The 25,087-nt window shown below is 40.8% G+C and overlaps 1 protein-coding gene and 1 long non-coding RNA gene across 6 annotated transcripts in view; both read left to right on the top strand.

Annotated features, from left to right (window-relative positions):
* LOC147055836 (uncharacterized) overlaps positions 1-25,087 on the top strand; it is a 93,586-nt gene that overhangs the window by 26,629 nt on the left and 41,870 nt on the right. For 4 of the 5 annotated variants that reach the window (XR_015066525.1, XR_015066523.1, XR_015066524.1 and 1 more), the window contains exon 2: positions 10,170-10,352. This is a non-coding gene — a long non-coding RNA (uncharacterized LOC147055836). Of the gene's footprint in view, positions 1-10,169; positions 10,353-21,394; positions 23,601-25,087 lie in introns of those variants that run through there. The other variant, XR_015066526.1, reaches the window with a different exon arrangement.
* LOC147055837 (uncharacterized) lies at positions 16,776-21,401 on the top strand. Its single transcript, XM_085915250.1, has 2 exons — positions 16,776-16,795; positions 16,953-21,401. The coding sequence occupies exon 2, from the start codon at positions 17,160-17,162 to the stop codon at positions 19,296-19,298; it is 2,139 nt and encodes a 712-aa protein (XP_085771376.1). The 5' UTR covers positions 16,776-16,795; positions 16,953-17,159; the 3' UTR covers positions 19,299-21,401.

The raw sequence follows: 25,087 nt of genomic DNA, 5'->3' as shown, positions 1-25,087 counted from the left end.
TAAGTTGTGTGAGAAAGTCCTAGCACCACAGAGATAGGCACTATGTGGAATGTGACATATTTAGAGTGCTTTTGATTCACAAACATTAGCCACATTTGGAAAAAATAAAAGTGGGTTGGGATAATATTGGGCATCCAGAAGTATGGTCTGGAGCTGGGAAAGAGTGGGAGACAAAGACAGAAATGAAAACAGTGAGGGGAGTAAGTTATGGAAGTTTGGGATGTTTGTTTTTGATCTCATGACAGCCAGTCTGTAGTATGAATGTCCAGCAAGGGAAGACTGTGGTAGCACTGAGCTCTACAGAAGCTTACCTGGCCATCAAACTGAGCCACTGACCTGCCAGCCTTGCTTCCACCAGCACAATGTCAGGGATCAGGATCAAGTCGACAAGAGTGATTTGAGCGACACAGAAGGCAGCGTCTAGCTCCTTTATCTGGCGTCATAATGCTGCCAAAGTCAAAGGCCTCCTCAGAGGTAGAGCAGTATTACTGACCTGTCCTGCTGCTTCTCTCAAGCCCAGTGGATTAGCGGTGAAAAGGCCCCTAGAGAAAAACTGTGGGTGAAATACACTGGTCTGTCTTTGTCTCGTCTGTCTGCTCGGCCGGGGCGCACTGACTTTAGCCCTCTGTCAACCAGGCCCGGTGAAACCCCTCAACAAAAGCTATTCATCTGTTGTACTGTATATGCCAAATGGCGGGAATTCCTCTTCACGAGTTGTTTTGTAAGCTGCATCTGTCCGTCTGTCTCTTTGCAGTTACAAGTCTGTTAGAAGAAGAATGGTTTCTGTGCAGCTGGGGGTTTTCTGCATTTGCCGAGTAGATCTGATTAACCTTCTGTGCGCTCGTTAATGACCAATGGACCAACATGTCTTTTGTGTGATTTGGTCATTGAGACACTTGATTAGTTTTTCTCTTGTAAAAGAGGAGCACAATGTTTGCTCCTATATATGACCTGTAAGGTTTTCTTGTCTTGAGTATTGTAACGCCCATCCACTTTGGTTCTTGAGATATTGCATTGGATCTGTTCTATACAGCGGAACCTAGGAATCAGAATCTCCCTTAAGTCATACAGTTTTCAAATCAATAAACAAAGGAGCAAATTAAGGAAACCTAATGGCTTTTGAGAACTTGCTACACTTTTCAAAGACCAAACAGAATCCAAATCTATATACAAACATGTTAGAACGTTGCCTCAATTCCTCTCTGCTTCTCACTGCAAGGCTCTGAAGGAGATTTACCCTGGCTTCATTTCATTTCTGTCATTATGTCACTATGTTACTCCACTCTCCAAAATGTGCAACAAAGTGTAACTCTGTGATGTTTACGACTAGGTTCCCATATTATAAAAAATAAAAAGGCTGCCCAGGGGTCAATCGCCCATTCCCAACCAGCTCACCGTTTCAGTGGCTGGAAATCCCCCTGTGCACAAAGAGGCCAGAAATGATACCACAGCACTGCAGGCAAGGGAGGGAGCTTGGGACAGTATTGATACGGTAAGCACTTTTATCTGGGAAAGTCCTTAAGGCAATGTAACCAATTGTTGTTGGCTGCAAGTGTGCCAAGTATGTATTACCGGTTTTGAATTGATAATTATGATAAGCTCATTTCCTGTGTTTTGTATTTACGAGTCATTTCAATTCATGGTTTTCCTGCATATGATTTGTTTCAGTTAGAAGCAATATTTGAATTTATAATTGATATTAAATATGAGTAAAATGAGCTATGAGATTGGGCACCGAATGTAAACTCCCTCAATCAAGATATCACTGTCTGCACGTGACCCACTCACTAATTTCCCAGAATCTCCTCTGTATTTTATTGGTCAAAGTTAACAACTTTGATGTGGTAGTTGTTAGGGAGAGGAAATGTACCAAAGATGGAATGAACGTTCCCATGAGTTCCCAGCGTCTCAATGGGTATCAGGGTGAGTGAGCATTTTTGGTGACGAGCAGACGTGGATTCCTGGCCGTCCTCGAGGGATGAGCAAGGTGCATTCCCAGTTAGACACTGCACCATAGAAAGAGAAACCAGAGAGTCCACAAAGAGCTGAAGCGGTCACAGAGAAGATGTGTTTTCCCCTGGTATCATAATGCAGTCCTCAGTAGGTCGACATTTGACTGCACTTCAGAGACAGCGGGAGAGAAGTGCCGCCAATCCATCTAGTTGCCACATAATCCTGTATTTTCACAACCATGAACGTGCTTCTCACGCACTGCTTCTTTTCCAGTCCCAACCCATGTTTTTGACATCATGACTAGGCCTGAGCGTTATAGCAAAATAAAATCTAAGCACCATTAATTTTTCTCATTAGGTCCCATCTCAATTTTGACCACAATTTTTAAGTATTTCTTTTGAACTGCTCATTTTAAAGCATTTGGGCTGAAAACTAAAGAAACCAGATAGTATTACCATTATTTCAACATTTTATTAACATATTACCTTTTAAAAAATGAAACGATGGAAAAGATAAACATACAAAAACAAAAATATTTTTAACTCAACAACAGTATAAAATAACACTCTTCTCCCCAGTGACCGTGTCATATATCCCTCTGCCCAGCAAAGTGGTGCCCCACAACAGCGATCCACAGCCTTTTGTATAAGTGATCAAGTCATCACAAAAATTACGAAAAATCCATAGATGCGCCGCACCGAACGACAAGCCGCAGGGTTCAAAACTTGAGCAAAAAGTAGCCGCTTATAGTCCAGAAATTACGATATTTAAAATTATGAGGAATGATTAATTATATTATGTAACATATTTATACTGTAACATAATTTTGTTTTATTTTGTGTATAGATATACTTTCTTTTATTATTAACATTGGCATCTGTTCCTTGTATGAACCTTGAAGCTATACGCAACCTTTACCAATGTTGCAGTCCATTTTATTTAAAAAATATGTTTTTGGAAGCCTGGACATACCACTTCTACACCCAGTCAGAGGAATGCCTCCAGTTGATCATATGACGTGGAGAAGTTTAAAGAAAAAAAGAAAGAAAAATCTTAGGTCTGATGTCTGATCCTATGTTTTTGATGGTCTAATAATAAACAAGACAAATAAGTTTCAGAAATGAATTACTTGTGGACAAGTTTTCGAAAAACAAAATCTTTGGTCTGATGTCTGATCTTATGATTTTGATTGTCTGATAATGAACAAGACAAATAAGTTTCAGAAATGAATGTGCAATAAATAAACTTCTGTCTGATGACTGTTGTGCTTTAATTTTTAGGTCACAACCTTATGAAACTTAGTGTTAAATGTTGCCAGGAAATAAATTATGTACTTAACTCCACATGCTGCTGCTTTTCCTTAACGCAACGTGACCACGTGTGTGTGTGTGTGTGTGTGTGTGTGTGTGTGTGTGTGTGTGTGTGTGTGTGTGTGTGTGTGTGTGTGTGTGTGTGTGTGTGTGTGTGTGTGTGTGTGTGTGTGTGCGCGCGCGCTTGTCATATAAGAGTCACTCAGGGCCGGACTGGGAAATTTTTTCAGGCCAGGAGTCAGTTATGTAACCAGGCCACCCTGGCCTTGCCCACACGTGAATGTTCACACCCACACTTAAATGCATAGGCACAAGCAAAACGCATTTGTGCGCACACACATGCACACAATCATTCTTTAGGTTTTGTTGTGGGTGGAACCGGGAAAACAAATCAAAATCTCTAGAATGAGGGCGAGCAAAATAATCAAAATGTCTCTCTGAGTCTGACTGTCTGTGTCCCGAGTTGGCCTTTCCCATGCACTGCTTCCTGGACTTGTCTTGCCAGTATTCTCTGCATCTGCTTGGAATGTCAGAACAACCAGCATAATAATTATATTATTGACAATAACACATTTAATCAATATCAAAAGAATGATATGGTTAAATATATGCTTTTTTTTTTCCGGCACCTGACATATGTAACACACCCCTTCATCCATCCGCGCTCTATGTGGTTGATATGGACTGTTAATTGATATAAACCAATTGTTTTTCCCTCCTAACATGCTCCTGGCCTGAGTGGCTTGGCCTGTCTCTCTGATAGGCGTGCCGCCGCACCAGCAGACTTGGAAAAAAATAAGAAATAGAGAGACACAGGCCAGCATGCCAATCCCAGCCCGGCGCTTTGGGAATTCTCCGGGTTCTCCCTATGGTCAGTCCGAGCGTGGAGTCACTTACCAACAGGACCTCTCTTCTCTCAATGATTGCATCTGCTTTATGATTTCCTATTTAAAGAATCAAGGCGAGATGATGTCAGGTGTTAAGCCCGTTGGACCCGTTGGACAATCGCCTTATTGTTTGCTGTTAAACACTAAAAATAACTGCTTTTAGGGAAGGGTTGTTCTGCCAAATAAAAGAAAGGAAATGTCAACATTTGCCTTTTGATGAACTACAAAAAGGCAAACACCCACAACATGGAGTGGTTAAACCAGAAAAAAAAATCAACTTCTGAAACAAAATCAACAAAATCTGAATATGCAAGAGGGAAGATTCAAACTCTAAACGTGACCATGAAAATTGACCATTACAGATTGTCTTATTAGGAGTCAATTCTTAATGGAAACAATACTCTGTTCACCCTCTCATTGGAGGAAGTAGAGTGGGAGAACAGGAGAAGGCCGAGATCAAGGCTGTTCTACAACAAGGGAGGTCAAACAGTAGCATGCTGCTGGATGGTTTCCTTGGGAAAGTTTGCAGCTCGTGCTTAGCTCTCTGAATTTTAGCTGGGGACAAATACCACATAGTGCTGAGAGGAAGCCCGTTGGAGAGTGCAGGGACACAAGCACACGAGAATGGAAAATCTTCAAAGTTTTGGTTCAGATATCTTTTTAATCAAGTTAGTTTGTCTTCAATTGTATTGCAGGGCTATTCAATGACAAATTCATCCATCTATTTATCCATTATCTGAACCACTTCACGTCATGCGGGTCGCAGGTGTGCTGGAGCTTATCCCAACTGACTTTTGCAGCAGGCGAGGGGTACCCTGAACTGGTTGCCAGCCAATCACACTTACGGGCAGTTTGGAGTGATCAATCAACATTGATAGATTTTGGAACTCGGTCCACACAAAAGGCACACGTTATTAAAAAACGCATAGCTGGTTTTTGAGAAAGTTTAAGACTTTTAAGTTCGCTTTATAGTGCGGAAAATACGGTAATTGAAGCCCATTGAAATGCTTTGGGAAACATAAAATTCTTCCAAAAAGGCTGTTTAACATTCACTATATCTTTTCTACCGGTATTGTAGGGATAATGAACAGAACAAATTACAGAAAAAGAAAAAAAAGAACAATATTGGCAAATAATTTGAAAAACCTTCCTCCAAACAGCAATTCTGCAGGGGTTGACTAGTTCTGTAGGTCCAAATCTGCCTTCCGCTGCTAATACAACTGTATTTATAGTAAACATGTTTGGCCACAACTGATTTCTTTGTGCCTCGGCAGCAAGACACAGTAATGTTGAGAGAATATTGAGAACACCACCGACCTAGCCAGCCACAAACCTATGCAGACATTTATACCAGGATTTGCTTTTTTTCTTCTAAAACCACTTCCCTGCCTTCTCTATGCTCCCTGTGACGACATCATGCTGGAATTCACTCCTGGTTGGTCCATATTGGTCTGAGAGCAAGAGAGAGACTGTATTGCAGATGTCTCTGTTTAGCAGACACTAAACTTGACAATTGCTTACCCAATCCTATTTAACTCACTTATTCTATCGTCTGTATTGTTTTCCTTATACAGAATTATTTTCGCATTTGGGTAAGCGTCTTTAACACATATCTGCTGTGGACAAGGTTATGTACTGAGTTCCAAGATCTTGTCTGACATGTCAGACAGGTTACAGTATACTGTGTGTGCATTAACATGCACCGTAAGTTGCTGGAATCAAACAATGTGCTGCTGATAATCAGGTTCTGTCAGTATGGATTCAGTAGCTGTGTGTGAGACATGGGGGGCACGCTGTTGAGTCTTGCGGAGGCCTACGAAGGGACTTGATCCCACCTCCTCCCCAAAGCCCAGTGGCTCTAGATTGATGGGGGAGGTGTTGCCTCTCTCTGCTCATTCATCCATCACACATTTATTTGTGTTATAGAGGAGGGGAATTGGAAGAAAAGACAGGATAAAAAAAAAAAAAAAAGACTTCCAAAATTATCAGAGTTGGGGGCTGCAGTGTGGTGGGTTGAAGAGTTGAGCAAGGGGAGGCCCCTTGCCTGGACAAACTCTCCTCTCCTGCCCCCCTCTATGCAAGCAAATGCTGGAAAAGAAGTCTTACCCTCGTGACCCCCTACCATTCTCCAGAACCGGCACTGATAACAAAGGCAGATAAAGCCAATGGGGGGGCAGATTTAGTGAAGATTAGCTAGCCAGCAGGTTTGGGATTTCCTCTGAGGTTTTTGTCAAGTATGAGTGTCCATGCACATGTTTTTCTACGTGCCTGGTAAACACCAATAGCAGATTTAGGAGAGGATGTCCAGTTGGTGGTCTCTGTTCTCTTTACAGACAGTGCTTGGTACTAGTATATGTGTGACAGGACAGTGAGACCAAATGACTTGGCAATGCCGGCAGAGGAAGCGATACCTGTAGTGTATAAATGTGCAGTGATTTCAAGCGAGTTGGAATCTCTCCATTGCAAGATGCAATCTAGGAATAAAAAGCCAGTTTTGCATGAAGATTTTCGCTTTTGTTTATTAACATGCCAGCCAGAAAACTCCAAAGACATAACTGGTTTGTATTCTTGCTATCGTCAAGCTTGGCCATGGCTTCTCATGGAATGATGACTAAATAGCAAATTATTAGCTACTGCAATGACATGCTGGGTGAACTTCATAAAATGTTACTTTTTAATGTTTGTTTGTCTGTGATTGATGTTTAAAGACAAGACCAGATGTCATTTATCTTTTTCTCTTTGTTCAAACCACAGTAAGGAAAATACCAATGTTTTGTGATATAATATGATGAAGATGTGTTGTGGGAAAAATATGTGCAGGAGAGAGGAGGACCTCCTTAGCTTGTCCTTGAGGCTATGGAAGATTGTTTGTTTCCCCAACTGCATACCTCATGGTGGAACCCCCAGAGATCCTATTTGAATCACAAATGTCTTTCGTTTCTCAATCGTTCACAGGTTTTGGTCAGTTTAGGAATTTTGCGACCCATTAAAGCCTTGTGACAATGACTTTCACCCCTGGGACCAACGCAGGGGTCTGCCCCCCTACTGACCTCTCCAATGCTGCCCGGTCCTACCTCCAACGGTTTTCCTCCAGTGATCTGATTGGTTCAAATACGTACCCCACAAACCCTGTGAGGTCAACGTCTCTTTTCTCGCCGTCCGTCTTGTCCTATTTTTTCGGCTCAAGTCGGCGCTTATCAAAGACAACCCAGTTCTGTCATGTGGCCAAATCATCTTGACACCCATTTAGCATGCTCATCAGAGATAAGTTATGAATATTCAAGATGATGCTGGGGGTCATCAAGCAGAAGAAAAGGAGAGACAAGAGTGACATATTATGAGTGTCTGTTAAAGACGTTGAACTAAAGGGAGAACAAAAATAATCTAAGGGCATTTTAGTCACTAAGTGCAAAATACTGGCATCAATTGTTTCAGAAATAATTCTCAATCACAAATGCTTTTCCCGTGACTTTTACAACTTTTATTTGAGCACACAAGCACTTCAATGCCCCTACACTGTACTGGAGCATTTATTGAGAGCCAACTTTTCCATATATGTTTGTGTGGGATGTCAAGCCAATATTTTTGGAGTGACGGAAATCTGGCTGGACAGTTATCATAATCATTAATCATTTCTAACAACATATATTTTGCTTTTCATTTCAACAACCAAAAAAAAAAAAAAAAAAATTTAATTTGGCAACACCTTCAGAATTAGCTTGTTTAAAATGTCCTGCCCTTGATCTTGTTCGACAGGCAAGAGTGGTTATGAATGTGTTGGATCTTGTGAGAACAAGCAAGCAGATCCCAGCCAGGAAGAAGTTCGTTAGTCTGAAGGAGCCTGACTATCTCATTGGCAAGGATGTTAAGAACAACTAGGATCTCATCCAAGCTGAGACATTTTGACTTTGGGGATGCGGCACCCCTCCAAGCTTTGATGTTTCAGCCATATCAAGGGCTTCATGACATAAAAGTACAGTTTGCCTGCTGATTTGTGTGGGTTTAATTTATTGTTGATTGAATAACTTGATTTATTCACAGAAACATTAGAACATAATTAAAGAAGATATGAGTGACATCATTTCATTTTTTCTGAAATTCCTAACACCTATTTAAATCTGAGGGGCTTTCATTCATCCATCCATCGTCCATGCACCACTGTTTATTGTTATGAGTGTTGTGGGGTGGGGGATTGAGGTTGAGAGAGGAGTCCCATCCAACATGGCTATACTGATTGCTGCATTGACTTTTTTTTTTTTCTACTATTGATGTCAGTTTCCCAATCCACATTCAATAGGAACGTGATTAGATGTACCAGATGCGTTATTTATTCACAAGGCATGAATCCGATCAGAGGCTACCAAATATATTTGACATGAAATGAATCTGAACTGTCACAGAGGACAAAATCTGGATTGGGTCACTTTGACCTTGAAATAACTAAATCCAGCCTTAGAGGCTTCAGTCATAATCAATGAATCAATCTTTAGGCAATGTCAACACATTGTCCAACAGATTTTTTTTCGCACTCTAATGAATTACAAGTGTAATCCCTTAGTCAATTCGCCCCCAAATACTATAGATTGATGTGAACCATAATCAGAGTGCTTATTTGAATGCAAACCATCATCTATTCCCAAGCATAATTTTGTGTGACCAAATTCAACGTGCCTATAAACACAGATGGATGGTTGGCTATTTAAGTGGCCACCGAAGCCATCTTGCCACTCTCATTGGCCTGGCCTCATTTTCATTTCCTTGAAATCTATGCATATATCATATTTGGCAGACACATTGCCTTTGAACATCCCTCTTTCTGCTTCTCACCAAGATGAATATAGGTCAGGATTGGATTACCCACTTCATGCCACAGTCTCAAACCTCTAAACAGACTAATTAAAATGTACTTGAAAAATATGTCAAATGCACTCAGATTGTACTGTAGTTACGTAAGATGTGCAGATGTGAAATTTATTTTTAACTTTTAAATACTCATCACTTGCATGTAGCACTTCCACTTTAGCTGTCAAGAGTGTGGGCCAATTCCTGAATTACTCATAATTTGTCAGTGTCAACTGCCTCTGAGATATCCCAGTGGAAAACAGCATACCATGTCTTTTAATAACAGATCTGAAGACCAAAACACGGTATGGATTGTGATACGTAGTGGTCCGCATCGCCACACCACATCAAATCACTAGTTTGCAACATTTTTGGACCATAATAATATTTCTTAAAATTTCCTTCTTTCATTGCTCAATTCCAGTCATAATTCCCTAAAATAAATTCTCTGACTCAAGTTTTATGGAGGTTGTCTGTCAGAAGAGGTCCAAGAGGCTGAGCTATTATCAGCTTTTTATTGTCCTATATTGTTGTACTAAGATTCTGTTGTTGCCTTATCCTGTGCAATGACCTCTTAAAAACAATGGGGAGGTAACAATGGTATTTGTACTCTACTTACAAAAACGTATTTGAGACAGTTTCCAAGAACATCCGGTCCTATTCAAATTCAATATTGTGTTTGAAAGTAGAAATAATACTCCTTTATGAAATAGTATATCAATAGACATTCATTAACTTAAATGTGTGTGACTTTTAACATTTTAAACATTATGGGCAATATAAAAAAAATGCTCACCAAAATTGTTAGCACAATTACAATTCTTGTTTTTTGATGGTGATTTATGTATTGAGATTCTGTCTACCCTGCAATTTCTGAGATAAACTCAAGGGATTAATACGAATTACATAAGTAAGTGTGCTTTTTTTTGGGAGGGGGGTACAGAAATTGTGTTAATCAGCTAGACAGATGCTGCCCATCCTGTCAGCTTGTTAGCAAGGGCAGTGAGGTAGATAATAATTGTCAGCTTGGTTGTTTTATTGCCAATGACAGGGTGGGCTACACCGGGTGGTTTTGGCACGGGGAATTCACTAGACATCAGGTGTCCACAATGCTGTGTGGAAAAGAGAAGCTTAAATAGCTCCCGTTCTTACGATGTTTTTTGATGCTTGATTACAGATGGCTACCCGGACCAACGTTGACACAAACCACTCTCAGAAGGCATCACACAATGGAAGTAACATGCATCAGAAAGTCTGTTTCATTCTTGAAAAGCGGTCATCTGCCACACATGAAAGACCTCATAAACAAAGCCGAATGGACAAGCAAATAAGTAATGTTGCATCTGAGCATACTATAAATGTAAGTCACAACTTTCAATAATTCTTGAAATCATTTATATTTTGAGTCCGGAGGCTTCACACTGGCCTCCATCATTTTTCATTCTACAATGTCCTCCGTTGATGGAGACCTGATGTCATTAGCATGTTTCAGGTGGGTGGTAATGGTACAATAGGCATTTGGGTGAAACAAAGGAAAAGATGTATGTTGGCTGTTTTGCCCCTCTTGGACATTATGCCTTTGTCTAGCCATTGGATCTATGTGCAACTCCATCCCAAAAGTGTTTTATAGGATTGTGGTCAGTGATCTCAATTTATTCAACAGCAAGTTTATACAACCTTGTCTCGTCTTTGTATTCCATTTAAGGAAATCAAGTCGATACTGTATCATAAACGAGTGATTCCATTGACTCCACACCATACCCAATGGCTTCCATCTCTGAACTCCCAACATAGATAATGTCCTCTCAGTGTGGGATTCACTTCATAGTGCTTGTCCGCAGTTGTGAACCCATGATGAAGTTAACACTGCAGCAAGCTTTTGTGCCGTCATGTGCGCATCTGTTTGTTCTGTCAGAAAAGTCAGCCAGGAAGATGGAGACCTTAATAATGTACCATAGAGGAGCGGCCTTCTAATGAACTAATTAATAAAGTTAGTTGTATGCCAGGTGCCCTGGTTTTGTACCCCCAGACTAATTCCTAGGTCAGTTCTCAGACAATGGTGTCCACACCCCAGTGGGGATTTCCACAGGCAATTATTACTGTTTACAGTAGTTGCCTTGTACATTCTCCTATAGACTGTTGTAGTGTATTTCTCCTGCCTGAATTTTAACAGAGCGTGAGAACTTGTACATTGATATGTATCTGATCTTAGATTTTAAGAGCAAATCAATCTTACCAAAAGAAATCCACAATTTCAAAGTGTGTATTGCTTGCTTGCTGCGATTGTATCGTGGAGGTAGAGCTTGCGGCACATTGTTTATTTCTAACGCATGGTTGGTGTTTGCCAGAATAAGCACCACCAGTTAATGATTTGTAACTCTCGCTTATCTCGGCCACTGATGGAACTAAAAGTGCAATTATCTGCAAAATTAACTTGCTTCTTTGATTTCTACACAAATAATGTAATGAACAGTTGCAGATAAACATTGTTTTCTTCTATGTTGCCAAGCCCCACAAAGAAAGTCATTCAGTCCACCAATGGTGCGTAAGCATTTTGTTGCTACTCAGAAAGTACACTGGTGCTTCTCAAAATATAAACACTGATACTTGGTTTGTATCAGGAAAATACATCTGTTGGGAAATACGTCTGTTGTTTTCTATATTGAATAATATTTGCATCATCATGGTATGCATCAAATGGCATTTTTTTATAGTAGGTATATAAAGTGAGATATGTTTATTTTGAATTTTTACATCCCTGTCCTACCACTTTGTCTGGCCCATCTCCTTGAGGCCTGAGGATGGTTGGCACTGGCCTGAAACTGTCAGCCAGTCCTGGGCAGCTGGGGTTTGGGGTACTCCCCACAGTTCTCGAGTGAGCTGGCAGCTCTTCCTCATTTGCCCCCGCACTCTCGTGTCTGCCTTTTTTCTTCTCGCCAGCCGAAGCATACAATACAGAGAAGCACTGTGCTGTGCTGTGAATACAGACCCACACCCGAGGGCGTGCACACACATCCACACTTTTATAAACCATTGAAAGGGACAAGGCTAAATGCAGAAAGAAGAGCAGACGCCTCTCAGATGCTGGGCTTGGCTTTGTGTGCCACTTGACACAGACGGTGGCAAACAAGATAACTGTTGTTTGTTGTTTATAGAACGACCCTCTGCCACATTCCACTGTCATCTGGAAACCACGGAAGTGGCAGCAAGCTTTGCAGAAAAAGAATAATTAAAGTCACTAGGACTATTTCAATTGGGTTCCTGCATGAACACATACATGTGAAAGACAGTACAGTGGAAGCTCTAGGCTCACACACATGGTCCTGGTCAACCTTAGTTCTGGTCCGATTTTAGAACAATGAAAATAATAGCAATACAAATAATCAGTTCCAGAATCAAATCTACCATAAAACCTTAATCAGGTGTGCTGACAAGGATGGCAGATAGATACTATATTTCCAATAATGAATATAATAATAATACATATTATAATGGAATATAATAATTACATAATAATTATAAATATAATACATATTTACAATATCTAAAAATGTAAATAATCCATCCATCCACTTTCTAGATATCTACACAGAACCTCTGAACTGTGAGGTAGACATGTGGCCAGTTTGTTGTGCAAAAATGATGATGATAGAATTTTATTCATCCCACAGCGGGGAAATTTACTTGTCACAGCAGCACATACGAGAATACAAGTGCCAAAATTTCAAAAATGGATAAATAACAGACAAGGACAAAGACAAGTGCCGCTAGCAGAGACGAAACACAATTTTATCAGGTGCCACGCATATTGTAGAGTCTGACAGCAGAGGGAATGAAGGGCCTGCGGAATCGTTCCTTTTTACACTGTACAATATTGATTAGTTCATCAAAACCTGACAGACTTCCTGAGAAAATATGCCAGTATAATTTAGTGTGGCATTTCTAAAATCCTTCAGATATAAGGATATATCTTTGATATATTTTTGAAACACTGCATCAGTTGACAGACTCTGCACCCCATTATTTAAACCTCCTGAAAAATAGCCAGTTTTAGAGGGAATAATTTTATCGTGTCATCGTTCAAAGGTCAAAATTATTAATTATTATGCTTCAACCTTAAAGTTGCACTGTGCATACATACGTATATCGCCCATAATATTTGGATGTTTAAATGCTATAGCTTATATACTGTAGTAAATGTGCCGGTGTGGGTAGATTTTCTGCGAATCAATAGAATAGATCAATTGATTTCTTTTGCGTAATGAATGAATAAAAGTGATTATTCCCCAATATTATTGTTTGAACCGGCAACATTTCTTGATGAAAAAGCACATTCATGTTCCTTCTGTTTCATACATCTGAACCGTTCGATATGGTTTGATGTGTCTCCCTTGACCTTTGTCAAAATGTGCGCCTGGTAGGGAAAAGGCTGCAGCTGGACACTGATGGCAATGGAGCATGAATAGCAGGGTAGCCCTGGGCACCATGAAAAATCCCGCTGAGAACTGTACAGACAGGGTCACAGCCCCTCCTTGCTGCTCTCCAAAAGGAGAGCGAGAGTAAACATGCGTAATAGGGAGAGCCTTAAAGAGACTTGGACTGTGTTCTTGTAAATAATTGCGTTCATTGTTCTCTGCCACTGTTGGTTATGGTCACAAGCTGTTTGATAGGCCCCTGTCTGTCTGGTGCTCCCCACGATCCCAGTGTCAGCTCCTACGCCCCCAAGGGGAGCAACTTGTGCCAGGGGTGAGAATGCCAGCTCCCTGACCCGGTGCTACCCCCCCACCCCTCTACGTCTGATGTGCCCACGCTAGGAGCAAACAGGCCCTCTGCCAACTCTGAGACTCGGGGCGTGCTGTGCGCATGCTGCTCCGCTGTTAAATAAAGCTGGTTCAAAGAGCACATTCCTGCCCCTGGCCCAGCAGTGAAATGACGAGCTCGCCAGCTCATGGTGTCAAAGCAGCAGATTGTTTCATTTTATTGCGTCGTCTTTATCTCGACTGACATTGGTTGGATCTGATGCTTATTAGCTTCTGTTGTTGGTTGTGGGTACAGCAGATGGCCCATTTGGGTCGCATTACCTGGGCTCCTTAAGTGCCTCTTCACCTTATCCGAACACCTACTCGCTCCTGTCAAATTTGCAATAAACGATGGGAAGTACACACAATCAAATACATTGGCTTAGAAAATCTTATTGTACGCTGCGATAAGATAGAATAGGTGACTAAATATACGAGAATATATTGACGCACTTGACCTTTAACAGCAATTGCATCACCCACATGCTACACTCAAATTTGCAATAAACGGTGGGAAGAACAGTCAGTCAAATACATTGGGTTAGAAATTCTTATTGTACACTGCGATAAAATAAAATAGGTGACTAAATATACGTGGATATACTTAATCTTTAACATCCATTACATCCGCGTAAAATGAAACTGAAAGAATCTGTAAATCCTTTAATCATTGTTTTGGATCTCGGAGCCCGCTTTTTTGGGAAAACGAAAGTCTCACCAAATACTGTATGAGGAGAAAGGTTATTCTGAGTTACAATTGAAAGATTAGAGACTTCAACAAAACATATTATTCAAGTTTTGATTTTACATCTCTGAATCATTTTGTCCTGAGCCTTCTTTTTGATGTAGAGAGAGTTGAACTTACAGTTCATCACAGTTAAGATATTAAACTTAGAGATCTTACCTTCTGCAATTAGATTCTTTCTTAAGCAAGAAGCATGTCAACTCAACCAGCACAACACAGAATCATCTTCAAGCTGTAATGATTAAACCTCAATGACATCATGTGTGTTTGAGAGTGGAGTGGGCTTCTGGTAACAGTGCTGTGCATCTCTGAATACGAGAAGCCAAATAGAACACACAAGCTGCACCCGGCAATGGAAGTCAGATGCTCTTGAGTCAGGCCATTCCATTCCTCATCTTTTGAATGAGACGGGGAGGCCTCTGTAAGGGCTACGTATGGTAGATGTCAGAAAATAAGTGCAGGCCTTGGTAACAAAATGGAATTGGATCTAATCAGCCCCAGGCTCACGTGTTTGATCCGCATCCTCACAGTACAGCTACCCACATCTTGGAGGGGTGAGCAGTCAGGATGTTATGGTATTTTGCTATATAATAATTGCATGTCACAGTGAAGGGAAAACCGTTTTCATATGTTGGTGGACACTGAGAACTTTATTTTATACGATAATGTTTTAACATTTACTTAAGTGTCGTATTTTCCGGACTATAAGTCGCTCCAGAGTACAAGTCGCACCAGCCATAAAATGCATCATAAAGAAAGAAAAGACATATATAAGTCGCACTGGAGTATAAGTCACATTTTTGGGGGAAATTTATTTGTAAATAAAATTATAAAATAAAATTTATAAAATCCAACACCAAGAACAGACATGTCATCTTGAAAGGCAATTTGAAATAAAAATAGAATAGAGGCAACAACAGACTGAATAATTGTACAGTATGCTAACGTTACATGACACATTAACAACAAACTGACATTTGACATTTGTGAGTCACTGGCATAGTGGCAGTACACGAGCCTGACAGGTGTGAGCGTAAATTGTTGTTTATCTCTGAATGTGCCCTAGGATTGGCTGGCGACCAGTTCAGTGTGTAGTCAGGCTTTTGCTCAAAATAGCTAGGATAGGCTCCAGCGACCCTCAGTTGGATAAATGATGGTTACGATGGATGGATGGGTGTCATTTGTGATTAAAAAGAAAAGCAAACAAAAGTCACCCTCACGCTTTATTAATGGTGTTGTCGTCATGTAAACAACAGCTCAATCATATTTGAAAGCTGTTCTATCAAATGTTATCATAGGAACTATTACAAACTAGTGGTTTCATTGTGTAATTCATCTTTTTTTCTAGATGAGCATATGCACACTATACTTCCTGTTTAACCAGAAGCATTGCACTAGTTCTTTTTTCGCAGGAAGTGTGGAAATATGCTACACTTCTGCAATAAAGTTTCTGTTGATATGCACTTGGATCTACCCCATTTTTGGGGCCAGACATGATTAAGTCATGAGCTGGTCTAGCCCGCCTGGAAATACGATCTCGCTCAGTGCAAGTTGTTCAAAAACGTCTACCCTCATATAGATCACACACAAGCACACATGCTATTACTCACATCCCGCATTTACTGTTTTGTTCTAAATCAACATCAGATTACTATCAGAGTGTGTCGGCTCTATGTTATAAAATAAGCAGTTGAACAACAAAGCCGTCTTTGTTTTACTGTTATTTCTCCTGATTTCTTCATATGGAAACCCTAAAGTTGAATGGCTCTACAATTTGAACTAACATGTTCTGAAATTTTACTCTAAAGTTGCACAAAAATTGTCATTTTGACTTGCTGTCATATGAGACATTGGTGGGGTGCGACCACACAGAAGGAAGAAATGTAACGTTGACCTCACCGATTGTAATTGAATTCATGACTCATGAATGTACAGGCATTAAAGTTTAATCCGATGAAACATGACAAATTATGTTTAAGGTTGTTGAAATATGAAGTTATAATACCTGGCTCGGCTGACAACATTGCTTCCAATTAACAAGGCCTTGAAAATGCTGATGATGCAATTCTTTATTGCAACGTAAGCCTTTAAGGTGACATGGACCTGTTTCAATGTGGGAAGACTTACTCGGATGATGTAAGGTGATGTCATATAGTATAGAGCTGTTGCACGATTGGGAGTCATTGCACACTTCGGAGAACTCTAAGGAATGTGTGGAGAGATATGCTACAAAAAGCAGAGAGAGATAAGCATAACTTGGTATGTAACCACCATTAAAAATACTAATTGTAGTAATTTATTTTCATCTGAGAGTTTGATGACAAGTTTTTGTAGGACTTTCTCAGTTGTGAAATGTGAGTATACAGACAGGTATTCTTCTTTTTTTTTTATTCTGTTGTTTTTTTACTTTCATGAGGAACGACGGTGTTGCTAAACTCCAAGCACCAGTGTGATAATGCCATGTCACAACAGTTAAAAGCGAACTCAAGATCTGGATTGAATTCTACATTTAAAGGGACAAGACAAGATTTTGGAGGAGTTGTGAAAGGACTATACCAATTTACGATAGTTTGGGTTAAGATACTAGTCGTAATATAAGCTACAATAGATTCACACAACCAAAATGTCACACCCTGCAAAAGGAGGAGAGTCATTTCCAGTAACCTCAGAGTCTCCAAAATCCGGTGAGCATTCAAATTCAAGTCCGACCCTCTTTCGAAGAATGGATGCAGAAGCTCACCACCAACAGCTCAACATATGGGAGAGCAACTTTAAACTTCGAGAGGCAATGTTGCAGTCAGAAATGAATCAGAAAGAAGTAGAATGGAAACTTAAAGAGGCAATGTTGTTGTCCGAATTGAAGCAGAAGGAATGGAAACTTAGAGAGGCAACACTGCTGTCTGAAATTAAGCATAAAGAATTTGAGATGAAGCTGAGACTCCAAGAGGAGAGAACTAAATTGCAACAGTTACAAGCAGAAAAGGAAACCAAAAATCCTCAGACGCTTTTGAGGGCATGCGACGGTTGCAAAGGTCTTAACCGTTTTGTGGATGAAACTCAGAGTAACTCTGCTTGTAAAGACGCTCGAGGGAGCATTACAACAAACTCAGATGCCGCAGCATTCCTTACTCAACCAGTAGCTCAGGAGCCCTTAAGTCAGACTCAAGCGAGTTCAATAAGTATGGATGTTCCACAAGTCCCACAGCCGACAACCTTCAGTAGTAATCCCCGGAAATGTATTGACCGGGAAAACTCTCTGTTTATTGACAAAAAGCCACCAACAAAGAAGATGGTTACACTGAAAAATTGTCCTGTTGGCGAAGGATGCCAAGCTGGAGGTATCCTCCACCGAGATGAACAAAACACATGCAATAAAGCTTCAGGAGTATTCCGAGAAAGAACTGATAGCCCCTTTGTTGTAGAGCGCACGTTCAGAGATAAGTTGATGAGATGGCCCAAGATCAGAGATAATGATCCACTGGCACTTAAAGCATTTGCAGACTTCTTGAAAAGCTACAGTGGAGCAGTTGTAAATGGTGATGAACTAACTTTTTTGAACAGTTGTGAGGAAAATTATAGGTTAGTTGAAAAATTGCCTGAATGGATCATACACAAGTGGAGTCAAATTGTCGTTGATGAACTCGAAACCTATGACGAATATCCTAGTTTTGCTTGTTTCACACACTTTCTGAAAACAGAAGCACAGACTCTCCGCAGTCATATCGCCTCACCACCCATTATGAACAACAACTCCTTGGGCAATCGATCACTAAAGCAAAAGAGGAGTCCAAAAACAAGCACACAACCAAAGAATACCGTCTCCCAAATGGTGTCCAGCAGCAAAATGATACCGTTGTGCTTTTTTTGCAAAAAGGAAGGCCACGACCTGGCGAGATGCCCCATCTTTGCAGCAAAGACTGTTGAGACAAAGAAAACCTTCATACATGGCAATCATTTGTGTTTTGGATGTCTAAAGAAGGGACACTTCATCAGAGAATGCAAACGAAAGCAAGTTTGTAGCATATGTCACCGTTGTCATCAAACCAGCCTCCATACAAAGACGGTTAAAAGACCCGCAAGTATTGCAAAGAATTACTTTTCTCCCACAGAAGACCACAGAAGACCCGGGGTGCAAAAGTTTCTCATTCACTCATCAACAAAACGTTCTTTTGCTACATCAAGTATTGTTCCAGTTTTTGTCTCATCAATTGTGGAGCCAGATAAGGAAGTACTAACCTATGCCATATTAGATGCACAGAGCAGTTCCACATTCATCTTAGAAGATGTGCTTGACAAACTGAATGTGGGTATCCAGTCAGTTAAACTAAAACTGAGCACTATGACTGCTACTGACACAATAATAGCAAGCAAGAATGTTCAAGATTTACAAGTAAGAGGACTAAACTTGGACAGTCAAATTCAGATCAAGCAAGCGTACGCCCGTGACTTCATACCAATGAATAAGGGTCAGATTCCCACCAGTCAGACTGCACTACAATGGCCACATCTGGCGCACCTAGCAGACAAACTACCACCATTTCAAAACTGTAATGTGGGTCTTTTGATCGGATATGACTGTCCTTCCGCCCTTGCTCCTCTCGAAGTCATTATCGGGACTACGAATGAGGCTTTTGCACAGCGAACGCAACTAGGGTGGAGCATCATAGGTCCATCAAACCCCAGGTTTGACTGCGAAAGAACCAAATCCGACTCCTTAGCAATAATACGACCGTCTGAAGGCAATGATGTGAAACTTAAATAAATTTGCATGATTTCTTTTACTGATTGAGAGTATCTATGAACATACTCCATCTCCTCCTTGAATGATGGCCAGCAAATCTGAATTCCAGGCTTTTTCTTGGGACAAAGCCATGTTATTATGAGTGGCATGTCATCAGATGAAATGTCTGCTTTTTGATAACACGGGTAATTTTTACCTTTTATTCTCTTTGACCGAATTGATTTTCATTTTTATTTGTTAAAAAAAAGATTACACTCTCCATGTCCAGAATAGGATCATTTTAACTGAGCATAACACCAAAGTGTTCCCTTTCTGTCAGCAGTATAACCAGTATACGATTGAGAAACCATGTCAAGAAGTCTCCATTAGTTGTCAGAATTGTCCACCAAACACCCACTGCCTCCTTCGTTTGTGTGCAGCAGAGTATTGATGATTACAAGAGCCAATCACCTTGACTGTTTTTTTAAACCCAGTGCCAACCACCTATTATATGTATGATTGATTATTGACAAATCGATAAATATGGGTATCTTGAATATCATTATTAGTAGTAGTTGTTGTAGTAGTATCATCATTATTATTAAGAAATAAGTATCCTGGTTTGATAGTCACAATGGGGTAATCTTGCTGAGATCCATGTCATAAATCTCGCATGACCTTGGAATTGATTGTTAATACTATATGTGTGTATAATTATCTTTACACTCTGAATATTACTCTATTCCTTTCATCTTGCATTGGAAAGTGCAATTTCCGTGAAAATGTCATTTGAGTCATACCTCAAGGGGCATAGTACCCTTCAGGTTTGGGCATGAGTCCAGTTCACTGGTAACCTGAGCTTTCTTGTGCAAACTTCCAGTGTTCAAAGGCTGCTGAGTGCCCTTTCCTGCTTTGTCATGCTCATACAAGGATGTATCAAGTATTGGCCGGGAAGGCGTGACACTACGACTTTTCGAGTGGTCACCCCTATGCATGAAGGTTTCCCACATTCTGTGTATTTATTTACAGAATTATTTTTTCTTATAATGTGTTTGTTGAGATACACCAGTCTGCATACATTTGTGTAAATTACGCGTCGCTCTGGTGTCCCACCAGTCGTACGTGTGTGTGGGTGCTTTTTGCTGTGCTTTAACTCTGGGACTTTGTACTCTTGAGAGGCATGCCAGCCAGTCAGCTGAGAGAGCAAAACAACATGAGTTGGAATTGAAACAAACACGGGTGTAAACAAGGGGGATGACTTTTCCTGCAGAACAGGAGAGATATGGTAAATGTACAAATGCTGGACTTTGCATTGGCGCTTTGAAGTTGGTGCCAGATGTTGAGCATTGCAAATAAGTCTAACATGAAAAGAAAACAAGCCAGATTGGAATAGCTTTTATTCAACTGCGGGTGAATTATATTGTGATGTAAGTCATTCACCAGTTCTCGTAAATATCTTAATTTCAGAATTGTGGGATACTTTCCAGTGAATCACACACTTAATACACCCCAATGCCTCCAGAGGTTTCCACACAGATGGTAAGATTAAATCCTTTGCATTTACCATAGCCCAATATGGACTCCAGACTTAAAAGTTGCCATGAAGCGATTAAACGAACAGTCTGGGGATTAGCTCTATTGATTATGTCTATTATTCTGGGCTGACCCGTGATTTACAAATTATCTAAATGCCCTTGCTACCCTCAAAACAGAGTCTACCGGAAAAGTGCAAACAGCAACGGCACTGACCGACCTGAAAATTCTTTGAACTGGAGATGAATTGCAAGTCTATCAGCAGCTGTTCAGGATGACCCTACCCCGCAAAAATCAATCAGCTCAAACATAGTGCAATGGCACCGGGGTGTTAGCGCAGTAGCAAAGGACATGTACATGTGCTTCTTTGCAAGTAGGTTATGGTGTGGCGCAAAGAAAAATGAGACCCTTCCCAAAATGTTTTGACACAACAGTTGTAAACCTCTCAAATGTTCCAGTCATTCAAGTTGAGTAAGTTGAACCTATGGACTCCTCTTCAGGGGAAAACACTCTGACCAACTTGTGTCATTGTGATCTTTTCAATGATTAAAAGGTGACTGCACTTGTTAACCTCTTATTCCTATTCATTTGTGTGTACAATCCAGTCCAGGACCTGTTGTGGATGATCAGGAAGGCAGCCACAGTTCATGGCATCACTTGCAGGCGAGGTTGCCTTCTCCATCTGAGCATTGATCTGGACACATTGACGGGTTGTCTGGCATTTGGCACAACTGGCCATCTCAAGCCTCTCATTGTCTTCCTTTTAACGTATTACGAGTCTCTACCTGTCTGTCGCCACAGTACATGCTAATGTGGGGCAAAGTATGTGTCAGTTATCTCCTGGGAAAAAAACACTGCCCTTGTTGCATCATATAGCCCGGCCGGCTCTAGTGATCAGCTATTGATAAGGCTAATGTCTACCGATAGCTACCGCGCTTTCAAGTCCTGTCATAAAACAGCCGGCACCCTTTTATGTTGTTTTCCCAAGCCAAGGACGGAACGACCGTCCTGTAGGACCGGTCTAGCTAATCAGTAATCATTAACTTGCTGAGCCAGGCATTCCCCTTCAGATGTTCTACCATTTCACTTTTTTTTCCTCTATATTCTTTCTTTCATTTCTTGTTCAACCTTCTCTCATCCTCCTCCTTTTGTTTTCGTTTTACTTCTCTCTTTCTTCTCATTCTCAAGCTTCCCTGATGCTCTCCTATTATTCTTGAAGCCCTAGCCCCCCCCACACACACCCCGCCCCGCCCTTCATGCCTCTCCCTCATTTTCTCTTGTTACTTTGCTCATCTTCGCGCCCTTCTTTCAAGCTGGCTATAGAACAAATGATGCCCCCTTAGCCTGCTAATGAATCAAGAAACAGAGGGAGCGTGGTCATAACTGTGCCATTGACACATGGCGTTATATTAAAACATTAGTACCACTATATGACTTTATTTAGTACATGCCAAAGAAAATTGATTATGTAAAAGACATGGGACAAAAGGGGGAATCATCCCCAACCACCCCAACTGCGTTTCTCCTTTCTGGGCCAACGGGAGTACCTCCTCTGTAAACGTCCTGAGAAATCATCTGGCCACGCTTCACCTCTTATTCCAAAGCATCCCCCCCTCCCTTCCGTCTCTTGGTTCAGTTGTGTCTGTGTCTGATGAACTTGTTGAGAGAAAAGGGGTGAGAAAATCTTCCCAAAATTGTTGTGAACATTTTGATGTTTATTCTTTTTCTGTTTTGGGGGGAAGAAAGTGGCTCAGTGCCATTGTACATATAGACTTGTGGCATTGAACACTATTAAAGGATCTGTTCAGTATTTGGTGGACAATCATACTGTAGCGTTTATTGAGGCCATCCTAAACATATGGGTGCCATGCCAAACCCTCAATCAATGACATATGCTTGCTCAAGAATTATTGAATTGATATCAACGATAAACATATTCATGCACCTTTCTCCTCCCCAGCCTGGCTATACCCACGTAATAACTTGCAAACACGATCATTTTCTCCCTTTGAATTATTTTGGTTCAAATGCAGGCAGGAGACACAGGCTATGCTTACACAGATATTTTTTTTTAATCTGAGCAGAGTTTAGATTAAAAGTTTGATCAAATGCACTGTTTACATGGACACTAAAAATATTGATGTAATTTGGACTTGGCTGTTCATGCATCACACTTTTGACCAGAACAAATCATTTTGACGTGTAGATTGACAAAATATATCGGAAAATAGTAGTGGTAGGGGAAGAACCCATAGTGACTTCCGTCTCAACAAAACATCTATTTCTATTTTAAATGTTAGCGTTATTTTGTGTATTTTCCCGTTTTGTCACGTGCCTGCGTCACCTGCCACACAGCCACTCCTTCATCACTCTCAGCCACACTCCCAATCAAGCTCGTTAGGTCAGCCTTACATAAACCCCGTGAATCCACCCAGTCACTGTCGGTTCGTCCTCTTACCCGGCCCGTGACGCCACCACTGTGCTCTGCCCGAACGATTACCGTTGCTGACATTGCCCGTGTGCTGACCCGACTCACCTTGCTCGCTGCCCATCCTGACCACTTGCCTGTTCTTGACTACGCTCTGATCGCCGCCTGCCTCGACCACCTGCTTGCCCCCTGACCATGACTACGCATTGCATTCTTCCGCCTGGCGCGCTTGCTCTGCTGCTCTCTCCGCCAGGTTGGTTCCTGCCATCAGCCAGCTTGTCACTCCAAGGCCAGCACTCCGCTGTGACTCTATCCCGGTCCGCCGCCGGTTCCTGTTCCGCTGCCCAGTTACACCGGCCAAGCCGGTGCAGCCTTCTACTTCCCCTGTTTCAATAAAGATTCGTTCTTTATTTGGTCGCCCTGCCTTGTTCTTGACACATTTTCGCTATTACATTGAGTTTATAACGTAACAAAGCTGCAATATTTCCTCCAGACTGCACTTTTGTATTTGCTAGTGTTGATTTTTAAGAGGCCAGCTGTATGTTCTTTTGCATGCAATGATGAACCCAGGGAGACGGCATCTTCCAAGAATAACAGAAACACGTGAAGGGATGTCACAGACATGCGCGGTAAACTTCCGGCATAAACCACCCCTCTTCTTCAGAATAAAGTCTTGATTAGAATGAACTTGATCCGATCAGAATACTCTAAATGGGGTGTGTACATGAAGCATTTTTATTCTAATCAGGTTGTTAATTCAATTAAATATAGCCACGGAAGTTAAAGCAACCATGAGGCCATACTAAGTGGAAAAACTGAGGAGAGACCAAATAGGACAGAGGGAGATCTTCATGGAAACTGTGTTCAACCTTTCAATTTGATTTCACTTTCACTTTCCAGCAAATGGTTTCATTAATGTTATCTTATCAAGCAACATGGCATGTTCTTTTAAATTCCCGACTATACGCAAAGGTGTGTGGATTCATGTAAGTGCAAGACTTTGATAAGACGATGCGAGTCAAATATGAATGCTACTAAGCTTGACATCAGCCATGTCTCCCCTTCAGATAAAATGTGACCATGTTGGTCTTTATCCACACAAAGTTTAATTGTTAATCAACTCTCATGTGGAGAAAGGTCCTGGTTTGTGAATTACTTTGAAATATTCCGTGAATTCAAGATGTGTATGTATCACGCTGTCAGTAAACCGGAAAACTGGCCACAAACCAAATCTAATCTTTAAAGCTTTTGAGTTTAGTCGTTCCAGTTATCTGTAAGGTCCTCCTTATCAAAAATCCTTGTCAAGTAAATACAAAAATACAAGTTTCATTTTCACTAATTTCATGCAGAATAAGTCACAAAGTAAACTTTCCCCACCTACAGTGTCCCAAAAGTGTTTCTTTGACCTTTTTAATGTCCGTAACCAAAAATGGTAAGATGTCAGTCATGTACAGTACATTTCAGGATGTAGTATGGTTTCTCGCTCAATTTATCACCCACTGTGCCATTTAAATTCACTTGATAACTTTTTGTATGCAGTTTAATGTTATTTAAATGTTTGCTGTACATATCTCATGGTTTCTTGAACAACAAAACTAAAGCAAACATTGCTGGTGTTATTGTGGTTATTTTTAAAGCTGATGCACAGTCAACATAATGTAGCATTGTCGTATCTTATTTATTTGATAACAAAGAGGTCAACAGATTATAATAGGCCTGGTAAATTCACATTGGCAAACTAAACGTGGTTGTTAATTTAAACACACACACACATTCCTAGCATATGATCTAGACATATAACTTACTTCTTGGTAAGTGTGAGATAGCTGAGCATCTGTTTCCTGGGGGTGCACACACACACACACACACA

Source organism: Syngnathus leptorhynchus, chromosome 6, assembly GCF_054491065.1.
Source record: "Syngnathus leptorhynchus isolate UIUO chromosome 6, UIUO_Slep, whole genome shotgun sequence".
NCBI lineage: Eukaryota > Metazoa > Chordata > Actinopteri > Syngnathiformes > Syngnathidae > Syngnathus > Syngnathus leptorhynchus.
Note: the sequence above shows the minus strand (reverse complement) of the source record. Positions and strands in the feature narration are given on the sequence as shown.

What these genes read in the sequence shown, in the direction of transcription:
- LOC147055837 (XM_085915250.1), top strand. Translation starts at nt 17,160, where the DNA reads ATGTCACACCCTGCAAAAGGAGGAGAGTCATTTCCAGTAACCTCAGAG.